Source organism: Sorex fumeus, unplaced genomic scaffold, assembly GCF_029834395.1.
Source record: "Sorex fumeus unplaced genomic scaffold, SorFum_2.1 ptg000063l, whole genome shotgun sequence".
Classification (NCBI taxonomy): domain Eukaryota; kingdom Metazoa; phylum Chordata; class Mammalia; order Eulipotyphla; family Soricidae; genus Sorex; species Sorex fumeus.
In genome coordinates this window covers 79626143-79639833 of record NW_026606120.1, presented here as the reverse complement: position 1 = coordinate 79639833, position 13691 = coordinate 79626143, and the positions used below count along the sequence as shown (strand labels likewise).

The 13691-nt window shown below is 45.6% G+C and overlaps 1 protein-coding gene across 8 annotated transcripts in view; it reads right to left on the bottom strand.

The window, feature by feature from the left end:
* The window catches only part of TLK2 (tousled like kinase 2), a 109124-nt gene that overhangs the window by 48511 nt on the left and 46922 nt on the right, over positions 1 to 13691 (bottom strand). For 6 of the 8 annotated variants that reach the window (XM_056127244.1, XM_056127243.1, XM_056127241.1 and 3 more), the window contains 2 exons: positions 5144 to 5239; positions 3725 to 3817 (listed from right to left, as the gene is read on the bottom strand). The exons of the other annotated variants lie outside the window; for them this stretch is intronic. In XM_056127244.1, coding sequence (XP_055983219.1) covers positions 3725 to 3817; positions 5144 to 5239 — 189 coding nt within the window. The remainder of the gene's footprint in view (positions 1 to 3724; positions 3818 to 5143; positions 5240 to 13691) is intronic. 8 annotated transcript variants of the gene reach the window in all.

The window sequence follows — 13691 nt, the reverse complement described above, 5'->3', positions numbered from 1 at the left end:
AGAAGAGAGGTTAGACTCCTGTCCTGCATGTAGCCCACTCCAGCACCCCTGAGCCTCTGAGCCTGGCATGATCACTGAGTACAGAGTAAGGAGTAAACTCTGAGCCCTGGGCACTACTAGGTGAGGGGGGGAAAAAAAAACAAAAAAGCTATCATGAGGGGCTGGATCAACAGTATAGCGGGGAAGGCGTTTGCCTCGCACACAGCTGACATGAGTTCACTCCCCAGCATCCCATATAGTTCCCCGAGCACCACCAAGAGTAATTCCTGGATGCAAAGCCAGGATTATCCCCTGAGCATCGCTGGGTGTGACCAAAAGCTTACACAATAAAGAAAAAAAAAAGCTACCATGAATGAGATATTTAAAATATATACACTATAGTATCTTGTACAAAAACATGTTCGATTGGTCCTTGCTTTTCTATTCTTATTTCCAAACAGAAAAATACATTAACTTAAAAGTTTCTTAGCAGAAAGTCTAAGCACACCCATGCACACCTAAGACAGAAACAACAGGAGCTGGAGAACTAGTACAGTGGATAGGGCGATTGCCTTGCACACAGCTGACCCAGGAATGATCCCCAGCACTACATATGGTCCCCTGAGCCCTGCCAGAAGGACTCCTAAGCACAGATCCAGGAGTAAGCCCTGAGTATGGCTGGGTGTGGCCCCAAAATAAAAACAAAAAAGAACAAACATGCTGACTAGAAGGTTCTAGTTTAAGAATACTAGGTTGGGGGCCAGAGCAACAGGAGGGTGTTTGTCTTGCACGCAGCTGACCTGGGTTTGATCTCCAGTAACCAATATGGTCTCCCAAGCCCTGCCAGAAGTAATCCTCGAGTGCAGAGCTAGGAGTAAGCCCTGACCACTGCCAAATGTGCCCCCCTCCCCACCACAAAAGAAAAAACATGCTAGAATTTTTAAACACGTATCTAATTAAGCTGTGGTCAGAAGAATGGGCTAAATACTTTGAAAAATCCAACCCTCCTACAGTATAAGAGAAAGAAAGAACCACTAATTCACATCTAGTCCAACTTATGATTCCTGAACTTATTCTTGGGTTAAACAAAAGGCTTTGCTACTCTGTTAGCAAATACACACTGTATCATAATAAGTTGCTTAAAATTATAAAAAAATGCTGGCATTTCCCAACTAAACGTTTCTAAGACAGTAAAAAGCATAAAGAGAAGATAGTACAGTGCCCTTGTACCCATGAACAGCAGTTTTCATCTCCAAATTTCTACCTTCTCCTGAATATAATTTTTTCTTATTATTTTTTCTGAGGGTTCTACAGGCCACATTATCAAACACAAAGAATAAGTACATGTGGGTAACTGTAACTAATTTATACCAAAGACTCTGAAAGACAAAGATCACGTAATGCCTATCTGAACGTCTACTTTTGCTGCGCTTGTTCCAAACCCAGCAATGCTTAGGGCTGTCCCTGGCTCTGTCTGGGGCCATGACCGATGGTGCTCAGAGAACATTTGCGGTGCTGGGATTCCAACTGGAGTTAGGGGCACATGCATGCCAGGCGATTGCTAATACCTCTTGCCCCTCAATCTAATTTTGGAAGAGAAGTATTTCCTTAAAATCTGTAATCAAATGTATGAAATCGATCTCTGGCTGTTCATTTAAACCTTAAAGAAGTCTAGGGGGTCTGGAGTGATAGCACAGCGGGTAGAGTGTTTGCCTTGCACATTACCGACCCGGGTTCGATTCCCAGCATCCCACATGGTTCCCCAAGCACCACCAAGAGTGATTCCTGAGTGCATGAGCCAGGAGTAACCCCTGTGCATCACCCCGGGTGTGACCCAAAAAGAAAAATAACAGAAAAAAAAAAAAACCTGCCGCTTCAGAAAACCAGGATGGCTGGGGGCGAGGAAGGAGGCCTGTGGCTTCTGAGAAAAGACAGACACTTCTTTGGAAGCCCCACAGAACTGTAAAGGGGGATTCCAGATTTTGCTATCCTTCATTTTCTCAACCCTTTCTCTCTTTCGGGTTTTGAGGTGTCCCCAGCTCAGGGGCCCAGGGGCACTCCTGGGACTGAAGGAGCAGGGATTGAAGCTGGGCCTCATGCATGCAGAACATGTGCTCAGCCACTGGCTCCCTCGCTCTACACCCCGCCCCCCCATAAAGCGAGGAAGGAAGAAGAGCTTCTCCCTCTTTAATCGAGCAGACCTACTCTGAGCAAAACCCTGCCAGGACTGGAACTAGGCTTGTGCTCATTTATCTGGAGGGTGGAGGGAGGGTCTCGCCAGCCCAGTGGACATTCCTGCCCAGGTAGTTCAGTACTAAGCCACCAGGGCCATCTGGGATGCTCAGGGCCACCATGGCTGTAGCCTGTGGTGCTGGGATGGGAGGGGAGCGTGTGGTATCTGGAATTGAACTTGGGGCCTCATTCATGTGAGGGATGTGGCCTGTCCTACGAGCATCTCGCATCTCCTGGCCCTGTGTTTGATTGGGGGTAGGGTGTGGAGGTTGGGGTGGGTACATCAGACTCTACAATCCATTCCACACAGCTCTCCATTCAGTCCTTTGTACTTAGTACTTTAAAAAGCAATAGCTTTTCAGATTCATGATACATTTGATTATAAATCTTGACAATTTAGTCAATACTCAAGTGAAAAGAATCAAAAATAAGACCAACTCCAACAACAATACAGGCTAACAAGGGAAGATAAAACACATACACTAAATCCACACAAGGTTCTCCTCATTCACTGGAGAAAAGGAAACAAAAATACTGAAGGAAGAAATATTTCTGAATTAAGAAACGAAGCTGAGTTCAGTCCAGTATAAAGTATCTCGCTGGAGAAAGTAAAAGAACACTGTAAAAAAGTGCCATCATAATCTGTAACATTTGGAGGAAAAGACATCTGTGGAATGTGAGCCCAAAATCATGAGGAATGCACAGGATGGGGTAAGAAAATGAAGTGGGGAAGAAAAAATGCAATATATTAATAGCATCCATATTAAAGTCAAAATTCACCTAGGCTGCAATAAACAGAAAAGATATGGATGAGGCCAGAAAGATGGGACAGTGAGTAGGGTCACTGCTGTGCACACAACCGACCCAGGTTCCATCTTGGCATCCCATGTGGTCCCCTGTGCACCACTAGGAGTGATCCAGGAGCATCGCTGGGTTTGGCCCCCAGACAAAAGACACAAACAAAATAAATCTACAACATAAGTTTCCAATTTAAAGGCAATGCTTAGAAAGTAGCATGTACCAGACTCACTCAGATTAAATCCTGGGTTTAGAGACAGCACAATGGACTAAGCATGTTCTTTGCACAGAGGCCCAGGTTCAAGCCCCTACACCAGATTTCCAGAGCACTGCCTGTCAGGACAAGCTTCTGAAACCTCTAGGTATGGCCCATAAGCCAAAATTAAAAACAAAAAAGCTAAGGGCTGGAGAGGTAGCACAGCAAGTACTGGGCTCAATCTTAAGCATCCTATATGGTCCCTTAAGCACCACCAGGAATGACTCCTGAGTGCAGAGCCAAGAGTAACCCCTGAGAATCACTGTGTGTGACCCAAAAGCAAAACAGAAATTCAGAACAAAATGGAAAAGGAAAAAACTAAATATTTATTATTTAATTTTACTATTTGGCTAGTTATCTTTGATATGCACTCTATACTCATCGATACGTAAATAATCCAAATATAAGTAACACCATAAAAGGAACTTATAAAAACTCTTACCACATTTTAATACTCACTCTTAACAAATCATCTATTCTTCCCTCCTTCTTCTCTAAGTCAGAATTCTTACTGTTTTCTAGTGCAGATATTTTTTCTATTGTGAGGTCAGACTATAGAGACGAAACAAAAAAAATTTAGAATTTCAAAATATCATGTCATCACATTTTTCTCATTACTTTCCTGTAAACAAGCACGTATTAACACAAATAGTAAGGAATCATATGACTCGAGAAATGAAATATGCTTTTCCTATACCACTCTTATATTCTGCTATATTTGCACTGCAAAAACATGTCAAAGCATAAAATTGCATTCTCAAGCCTCTGTGCACTGATGGGATAGAAACACTCCACTACAGAAATAAACCAACTAAAAAGAAAAAGAACCTCAGAGATAGGACCCAGTGTTTAAACGAACCAACCTGCCCCCTAGTGGGCACAAAGGGCAGACAGGGAAGCGTGAGGGTCTCTGTTCAACTGTTCACAGGAGAAGATTCAAATAAAATTTAAATTAGCTCCTGGGCCTTGGGAAATTCTCCTTGATTGCCAAGCAGCTTGTCTTGAAGTCAACACAACATAGTGCCAAGAGGTTTCGAGGACGCTCAGGAGGGCTAAGCAGAGCTCAGGGTCGGGGTACAGGCCTGCATAAGTAAGGCCTCCAGTGCAACTCCCACACAGCCACGTCATGGCCTGCGCATTGACTGAACCAACCGGCAGGCTTGGCCAAGTATCACCAGGAGCAGCCCTCAGGGTCCTGAGCAGAGTTTGGGAGGCCTTCCTGACCTCCTGCCCCCCTCAATGAAAGAAAAAGAAGGAAGGCCCAGCATACCCTAGGGACAGCTCAGCACCACAAGACAGAAGACAAGATAGATACACTATCCTTCAGGGGAACCTGAATGTTCACCATTTCCTAAATTAAAAATAGTTCCTGAAAACTAGCTAAGAAAAACCATATTGGTGTGCCATATTAAGTTGTTAGGTCCTGCCAAATAAGCAGCCACTTTCTTTGGAAACAATACTCACTCAAGCCTACTGCAGCACCATCCTAAGGAGCATTTCGTATACACTGAGATCATCAGAATAAAACACATTTCAGCAAGAACTTGTACTCAAGGAAATGGAAGCCCTAAAAGATAAATGTAAATCACAACGCCAGAATGTGGACCCAGGCCTAGAATTCTCCGGATGTTCTTTCCTCAACACCATCCCAGAATGTAAGTATTTCTGTTTCAATACAACAGAAAGATAAACACCTCAGAAAGTTAAAGCACCTTCTGAAGGTTTTAATACTCATAACGCAAGCTGGAAATATAGACACATGAATACTGAGGTAAGATTAGAGAAGGGCAGAGTTGAGAGGGTTCTAGACTCCGCGCGTGGTTCGCATGGGCTCCTGAGCAGGCCGTTTCCTGGTCCGCTCGTGAATCCCCAGCATACCTGGGTCTGTCTGTGCTGGATGGAGATCTGTTTCTGGGAGCTGCAGGAATGCTCTGTATTGGCAGATCCTGTAGAAGAGGGACTATTTTGCTGGGCCTGTGATAAAGGAAGGTCAATCAAAAGAAAGTTTCGCATCTTTCTTTACAAACATTTGTATAAATGCAAACAATTCTATAAAAACAAAATTTCTCTGACTAAAGTCAGAAGCCAGGGCCATGCAGTCAGAATGGAAGTGTAAACTGATCAGGATGGGAGAGACAGTGGGTAGAGAGCAAGGAGAGCTCTTGCCGTGAGCAGGGTCAACCAGGTTCAATCCCCGGCACTCTACATGGTCCTGCCAGGAGTGATTCCTGAGCACAGAGAAAAGAGTAAAGCCCAGAACATCGCTGGATGTGACCCCCCAAAAAATAAATAATACAATAATTCAGGGATCCAAAGATGGCTCAGCAGCACAAAGTCTGGGGCTATGAGTTGAAAGCCTGAGGCCAAAGATGAATCTCCAGTGCCACCGATTACCTATGGGATGCCAGGAAGTCCCTTGGTCTGGGATACTAGTGGGTGAAATAAAACTCTTCAAATAAGGAAAAAAGGATACGCATAGTGGCTCGGACTGTGTTCCTAAAAACGCCTTTGGGAGGTGTGTGTGTGTCGGGGGGGGGGGGGGGGGTTGGCAGCTGTGCCACAGTGTAACTCGGCAGTTACTCCTGGCTCTGTGTTCAGGAATCACTCCCTGTGGTGCTCAGGGGGCATATGCAGTGCCAGGGATCAAACCAGGGTTGGCCACATGCAAGGTGAACACTTTTTTCCCCTGTGCTATCTTTCCGGAAAGCTGTAAGCGTTTTAAAATAAGAAGTACTTATGAATGAGTTTTTAATTACACTAAGTAGAGAAAATTAGAAGTTATTCCTGAGAGCTGGGAATATGACTCAAACTGCATACACGTGCATACAGTTTGTTAGGTAACGCCCCAGTGATAGAAAGTTATTTCTGTAATAACAAGTCCTTTCCAATTGTATTTCAAAGTGCCACTGTCAGAAAATGCTGGTGAAGATGTCTGCAGTCTTTGCAGGAGAGAGGCTGACCAGTGCGCCACCCACTCACATCTAGGTCCCGCGCTGCTAGAGACACACTGGAAGCTGATCGTCACATCTCCAAAGCTCTTGGAGCACACAGCCAGAAGTTCACAGAGCTGACAGCCCAGTAGAAGCACAAAAAATTAGGTGGGAAAGTTATGTCAAAGCCCACTAAGCTTGATGAGTGAAAGCAGTAACACAGAAGGCCCAACTTGCATCTAACAGCTCAGCAAATCCCCAGGCAAGGACTTTAGTAACATCACTATGTGACAAATGTTGTAACAGTGCAAAGTAAATTATTTCATGTTGGCTAAGGGAGCAGGTTTGGAGGTGGATGGGAAATTGGAGACATTGGTGGAGGGAAGGTCGCACTGGTGGTGAGATTCATGTTGGAACACTGAATGTCTGAAACAACTGTATTGTGAACAATTCTGTAAATCACAGTGCTTAAATAAAGTTTCATACAAAAAAAAAAGAAAGAAAGAAATCAAAGGCTGGTAAAGACTCCACTGTGCAGAATGCTGGTGACGGCAGGCCAAGGGCTGTCTCCTGAGTCCACAAACACCCCCGTGAACATACTGTGGGCCACAATTCAGGCTGATTTCCAACAGTCACAGCCACCTGCTGACTGTGACCTTCATACATTAACAAAGACTTTAAAACATTCTAAAATGTCTACGCTTTTTAAATTTAATATAATTCAGCTATTAAAGTATACACAATCATGACATTCCCAGAAGTCCCTATAAAAACAAGGTTGTCAGTGGGGAGTGAAACAATAGTTCAGCAGGTAAGGCACTAGCCTTGCAACCAACCCAGGTTTGATCCCCAGCAACCCATATGGTCCCCTGAGCCCACCAGGAGTGATCTCTGAGCACAGAGCCAGGAGTAAACCCTGAGTAGCACCAGGAAAGGCTCAAAAACAAAAAGCCCAACACAGTTGCAGGTAACACAGTGTACTCTGTCACACACACAGTAAATAATGAACAGTTAGATGAACAAAGAAATGTGCAATATATTAAATGGATCCATATATGTAATTTTTTAATACTTCCTATACATTATTTTTTCTATTTACAAGAAAATATAAATTACTAAATATCAACACAAGTCAGTAAGTAGGGAACTAAGACTTGAGGTGATGTGCGTCCACAAACCCCAGGTGCAGTCACCAAGGAGCCTGGCCACGTCCCAGTAACAGGAAGTGACCAAGTATAACCAGGCCCTGAGCAGGCTGACCACTTCCCACCCAGAGCTACACTGAAGGCACAAAGGCTCACCTCTGTAAGGCAAGCAGGGTTTCTGTATCCATTTTACTCATTCAATCTACTCACTGAGTACTCCCAAGACAAAAGTACTGTTTCAGGCGGTAGAGACAGAATGAACAAGAAAAACAGAAATTAAAAAGTTATCATTTTACACGTGCTTACACATGCAAGTGCTCCAACACCAAATATTCTCCCCCGGCCCCTCATTACTGTCTCACTGAGGCTTACAAGCCAAGAGTAGACTTATTAAACGTGCAACAAAGATTTGTTGAAAGAAAAAGTGTTAAGCAATCATACAGCAAATGGGAAACTACCATTGGGATGAGGGCTGCCTGAGTATGTAACAGGTAACATAGCCTAAAGAGGGATGGATTCCATGAGAAAGCATGATGATAGTTAAGATTTGAGCGAGAGAAGACATCGGGGTCATTTCAGGAAAGAATGAAGAAGCGCCCTCAGGGACCGGAGAAACATGGGGTTCGGAGAAACAACAACTGCAGAACAGAACTCGAGGTGGTGGAGAGAAAGGAGCCGGACGGAGACAGCTACAGCCAGCGCCAGGACTAGGGAAGTCCACATGACCGAACAGAGTTTCTGGTTTGTCTTATTGTTTGGGGGCCACACCCAGTGTTGCTCAGGGCTCCCTCCCAAGAGACTCAGGGAACATGTGTGGTGCCGGGATCCAACCTACATGACCACAAGCAAGGCGAGTGCCCTCCCGCTGTACAATCGCCCCAACCCTGAGCAGCCCCCAGCGTGCAGGAGACTGCTCTCACAGTGCGATCCTCAGGGCAGGACACCTGTCTTGCGTGCAGACACCCCAGGTTTCAGCCCCAGTACCCCACATGGCCCCCCAGACTGCGAGATCCCAGAGAAAGGAGTAAGCCCTGAGCTCCCCTGGGTGTGACCCCAAAACAAAACAAAAAAACCCTGTTTCTAGGGGCTGGGAAGTAGTACCAGGCTAGGGTGCACACCAGGCATGCACCCAACGCCCTGGCCCCAGAGAGGCCCCCGCCGATGGCCAGACACGACTGGAGTGTCCAGCATGGGCCGCAAGGCTTGGCACCCTCAGGGTACCCTCACACCCAGAGTCACTGGTGGTGCCCCTGTGCCCCCTGAGCACTGCTTGGGGGCTGCGGGGGCCCGCACCAGGGTAGTCTGCTTCTAAACAATTACGATGAATGGAACTGAACTCACAATAGGAGCCAGTGACAATCACACGAATGGCAGAGAAGGCTGGATAAATCTTCCAGGCTCTGACACACACACAGGTTTTGTGTATTTTACACACACACCCAATATGTGCTCATTTCCAGTTCTATGTTTTCTGCCAGCAAACCAAGGGTGCCTCAGAGGACTGTTTTCAAGAAATCAAAATTTTCTGTAAAAAAAAATCTCTTATACATGACTCAATGAGAAGAAACTGCAAAATGTTTAACTATATGAGACATGGTTCAGGAAAAATAAATCTTCGTGAAAATGGAAAAAAAAAAAAAAAACAGTACCTTGAAAAAGAAAAAGGAGATGACGCCAACATATAGAGCCCTTCTCCGACAAGCGACCGTGAGAGGGAAGAGCTGCCCTTAGTTCCACTTGCCCACTCACGAGGGGCGGCAGGGCTGTGCAGCCGGTGCTGGCAAACCCAGCCAGGCCTTTCCTGAGGAGCAGGTCCTCGTCTTGTGTGGCTCAGTGTTTCCTGACGCCCCTTTCTTTTTCAACGCTTGGGGGTTACTCCTGGCTCTACACTCAGGAATTATTTCTGCCAATGTACAGGGGACCACATGGAATACTAGGGTTAAAAACCATTAGGGAGCATGCAAGGCAAACACCCTACCCGCTGTGCTATCTCTGCAGCCCACGATGCCCCCTTCTAATTCCTTCCTTCCCTCCCTCCCTCCTTCCTTCCTTCTCTACCGGTGGTACATAGGGGATTGAAAACCTGGGTCAGTTACATTGCAAAGCAAATGCCCTACCCACCATACTACTTCTTTGGCCCCTCATTTCTTTCCTGTTCCTCCCCTGTCCTATTGGTTGGCACCTGAACCTCATGCTGTGACCCCCCCTTTTCACCTATGGACCCTTTGGAATATCCAGAGGCCACACAAGGAGCCCTGTAGCTCCCAGCTGAGAACTGCCCTACGCTGGACCCTACAGTTGTGAATCTCTTTGTTCCTGCTCTTGCTGTGGAGTAGCTGTGTGGCAAGATCACTCCTGGCTGTGCCCATGGCAGTTCTTTAGAAGCTAAGAGAGTCGAGCGGATTGTTACCCACTTGGAACTTTCTTGGCTCTGTCTTGAAACTGTCTGCTGTCTCTGTCAGTTTCTGCTCACGTTTCTTCTCGCTGGGCACACCCTGTGAATTCCCTGGCTAGTGGCTGTGATGGGAGGACTAACTCCGCACTGCGTTCTGTTTCCTCTCTGCTGCTCCCACTGAGGAAGAATGGCAGGGGCACTGGACTGACTTCCTTCCTCCTGCATGCCCCCAACCCTGCCCCGATTCAGCAGACCTCTTCCTCCACTTATGTTTTATCTTTAAAATATTAATCTTTAAGATATTTACACTTGGGGGGCTGGAGCGGTAGCACAGCTGGTAGAGCGTTTGCTTTGCACGCAGCTGACCTGGGTTCGATTCCCAGCATCCCATATGGTCACCTACGCAATACCAGGAGTAATTACTGAGTGCAGAGCCAGGAGTAACTCCTGTGCATTGCTGGGTATGACCCAAAAAGAAAGAAAGAAAAAAAGATATTTATATTTTACTTATTTTTGGCTCTTGGATCAATCCAGAAGTGCCTGGGCCTATTCCTAGTGCTGTGCTAGTATGCTGGGGAGTGGGGGTGGGGTGGGAAAGTGGGGTGCAGAGGGGAGGGGTCAGTGGGTGGTACCAGGGATTGAATAAAAATAATCAAGCTTGAGGTCCCAAATGGGGTGGGTGCTATATCCCCGCCTTCTCCAGATGGAATCAATCCCGGTGACCACGAGCTTCTACAAGCATGGCTCCGGTATGTGGGTACCAGGACTATTCTTCCAAACTGACATTTCCTGATATGCAAAGTGATCAATGGAAAGTAAATGATCTAGCATTTGTCCCTGAAAATCAGGCATGAATGGTGGTGGGAAAATCTGAGCAAAAGATAACGCCCAACCAAAATGCATCTGGACTGTGCATTTACTATGGTGCTATGCTGCCCTGGGAGGAGAAGGGTGTCTGTCCCTCCGCCTGTACCCCCTTGCAGTGGCAGTACGGTGGCCTCCATCTTTCAGAGCCTAAAAAAGAGCCAGGTATGAGACTGAATTGACGAGGCACATGGGGCCTCGTGGAATGGGGGGTGGAATCGGCCCTGCTCCCCACCATGACAATGGCCCGGGTTGCCACCCACAAAAGCGTCCTCCGGCTCCTGAACGACCATGATCCAAGAGGCACACAAACCAATCTCAGAACCCAGGGGGTTTTGGCAGTAATCCCTCTAGGCTTATTACTAAAGGTAAAGGTAAAGGTAAAGGTAAAGGCCCTCCCGTTGATCGTCTTATTACTAAAATATCAGAAATCCAAATTCACGTGGCCTCTATTCTGGCCACACGACATCATATGCTCTTCATAATCAGCAATAGAAAACAAATGATCTAATGATGTCTTTTTGGCAGGTCTGAATGTTGGGGAAAATTCCAAATAATAATGTTGGGTCTTTTGTCGTAATATGGAATGTGATCAACAGAGAGAGAGAGAGTAAAGTGGAAATCTGCCACACAGGCGGGGGGAGGGTGGGAGGGGGGTATACTGTGGTTCTTGGTGGTGGAAAATGTGCACTGGTGAAGGGACGAGTGTTTGATCATTGTATGATGACCGAGACTTAAACGGAAAGGCTTTGTGACTGTTCTCACAGTGATTCAATAAATTTAAAAAAAAATCATGCTTTTAAGAACATTCTGTACTATGTCCAAAGACATAAAGGAGTGGGAGCAACAGTAGAGTGGGGAGGCACTTGCCTTGCACCACGCAGACCCAGGTTTGATCCCTTGTTTCCATTGATCGCCCAAGCCCTGCTAGGGGTAATTCTTGAGTGCAGAATCAGGACTAACCCCTGAGCATCACTGTGTGGCACAAAAACCAAAAACAAATTTAAATAAAAATTTAAAATATCCAGGATCAGGAACGCAACTTTGTGACAAAGCAAATACTTTGCATGCGTGCCACCTGGATTCAATGCCTGGCACTGCAAAAAAAAAAAAGAAAGAAAAAAGAAAAGAAAAGAAAAAAATGTAAACAAGTTCAATAGCACCAGTTGTTTTTATAATGCTCAATAATGACAAAATCATAGCATCACATGTTCTCGTTAAATCATTTCAAGTTTTAGATACTTTATGAGGCACAAAGAATTAATGCGGCTGAAGGCCCTGGAGCAATAGGACAGCAGGCTGGGTGCTCGCCTTGCACACAGTCAACTCAGGTTCAATCCCCAGCATCCCATATGGTGCCCTCCTGAGAGCAGAGCCAGGAGTAAGCCCTGAGCACCACTGGGTGTGGCCCCAAAACAAAACAAACAAAAAAGGAATTATAGTACAGGGGAAGGCAACTGCCTTGGATGTGGTCAACACTGACCTGTCACTGGGACCACGTATGGTCCCCTGAGCACTACCAGGAGTGATCCCTGAGCACAGAGCCAGGAGTAATAGTTGTGTGTGTGTAATAATAACTTGTAATAATAACTAAAAAATAAAAGATTAGAAAAGAAGCTGAGTGATATGTTAAAGTCATCTCATAGTAAGGGAATAGATAATAATTAAAAATAATTTAATAAGAGAATACTTGAAGTTAAAAATGGAAATCGGTGGAAAATATGAAGTATAAATTATCAACAACAGTTAACTTTCTGATGAATGCAAAGGAAAGAATTTTTACACTTTTCCATAACTTCAATAATTTTGTGAAACATGTGATATACTAGTTTTAGCATTTAGAAGAGTATCTGAATTTTAAAAAAATCAAAGTACCTAAGGTAAAAAATAGAAAATCATGCATCAATAAAACTTTGAATATTTAAGGGATCAAATTTATAATGCCACCTATTTTTATCAGCACACATTTAGATATTTTGAAGTTAGTATAGGTATTTTCCTTCCTTTGTCAACTATATAGCATTCCATTGCATACATGTACTATAATTTATTTAACTAGTCCCTGTATGTAGGATGCTTTTGTTCATGCAAGATAATTATACTCTGTGTCTCTTAGAATAGATCCTGTTCTTCACTGGAGATACAGAAATGAACAAAGCAAAATCCTTGACCTGACTGCAGGGGGACGTGGGGGGTGGGAAGGGTGGAGTAAGACAAAGAAGTAAATTATAGCAGGTCAGCTGGTGATAAGCCTAAGAAAAGCAGCGCAGGCACAGAGGCTAGAGAAAGAGGGGGCGGGCGGGGCGGGGCTGCTCGACACAGGCATAGGCAGGCAGAGTCCGGAGGAACGGAGGGAGCAAGGCAGGATGGCATCTGTCAGAGCAGTAAGGCCATGGGGACATGGAAATAATCCTCAAGAGAAGGGCCGGAGGCACAGGGGGTAAGATGTTGCCTGCATGAGGCCAACCCCAGTTCAATCCCTGAACACTGCCGGGGTGACCTATGAGCATAAAACCAGGAATAAACCCTGAGCACTACTTGGTATGTCCAAAAAATTTTTTTTTCCTCAAGTGAGGCAGTATGCAGGCAGTACAGGGAAGAGGCTGTGAGGCTCAGAGTGCACTGAAGAGCCGGGCAGTGGTGGGAAACAGACCGTGCTGGGCACACAGGGCGCACAGAGCTGGAGCACTACCAGATGGAAGCAGCCCCTGAGCACTGCCAACTGTGGCCCCCAAGCCCCAAAACTGAAAAAAAAAACCAAGCATTTGGGAGCAGGGGAGTGGCCTGGCTAGTTTCAAGAGAACCATTCTGAGCTGTTAAGAACAGGGGGAAAGGTGGCATACTGCCCGAGCCCACGTGCTGCTTGCACCCATGCAGCCGAGCACATGTAGCGGCTGAGCGCACATATCATCCACATCTCCCCTCTTGAGATGTGTACTTTCATGCTTTCATGTCTAATGCTGGTACATGTGTATAGGCTTTCTCTGTTCTTGGAGGAGCCCGCGTTCTCTCTTGAGCTCATCACACTCTTTCATTCTTTCCACTCACTCCCACTACCTCACCCTTCTCCCCTTTGATACCTCCAAATAAAA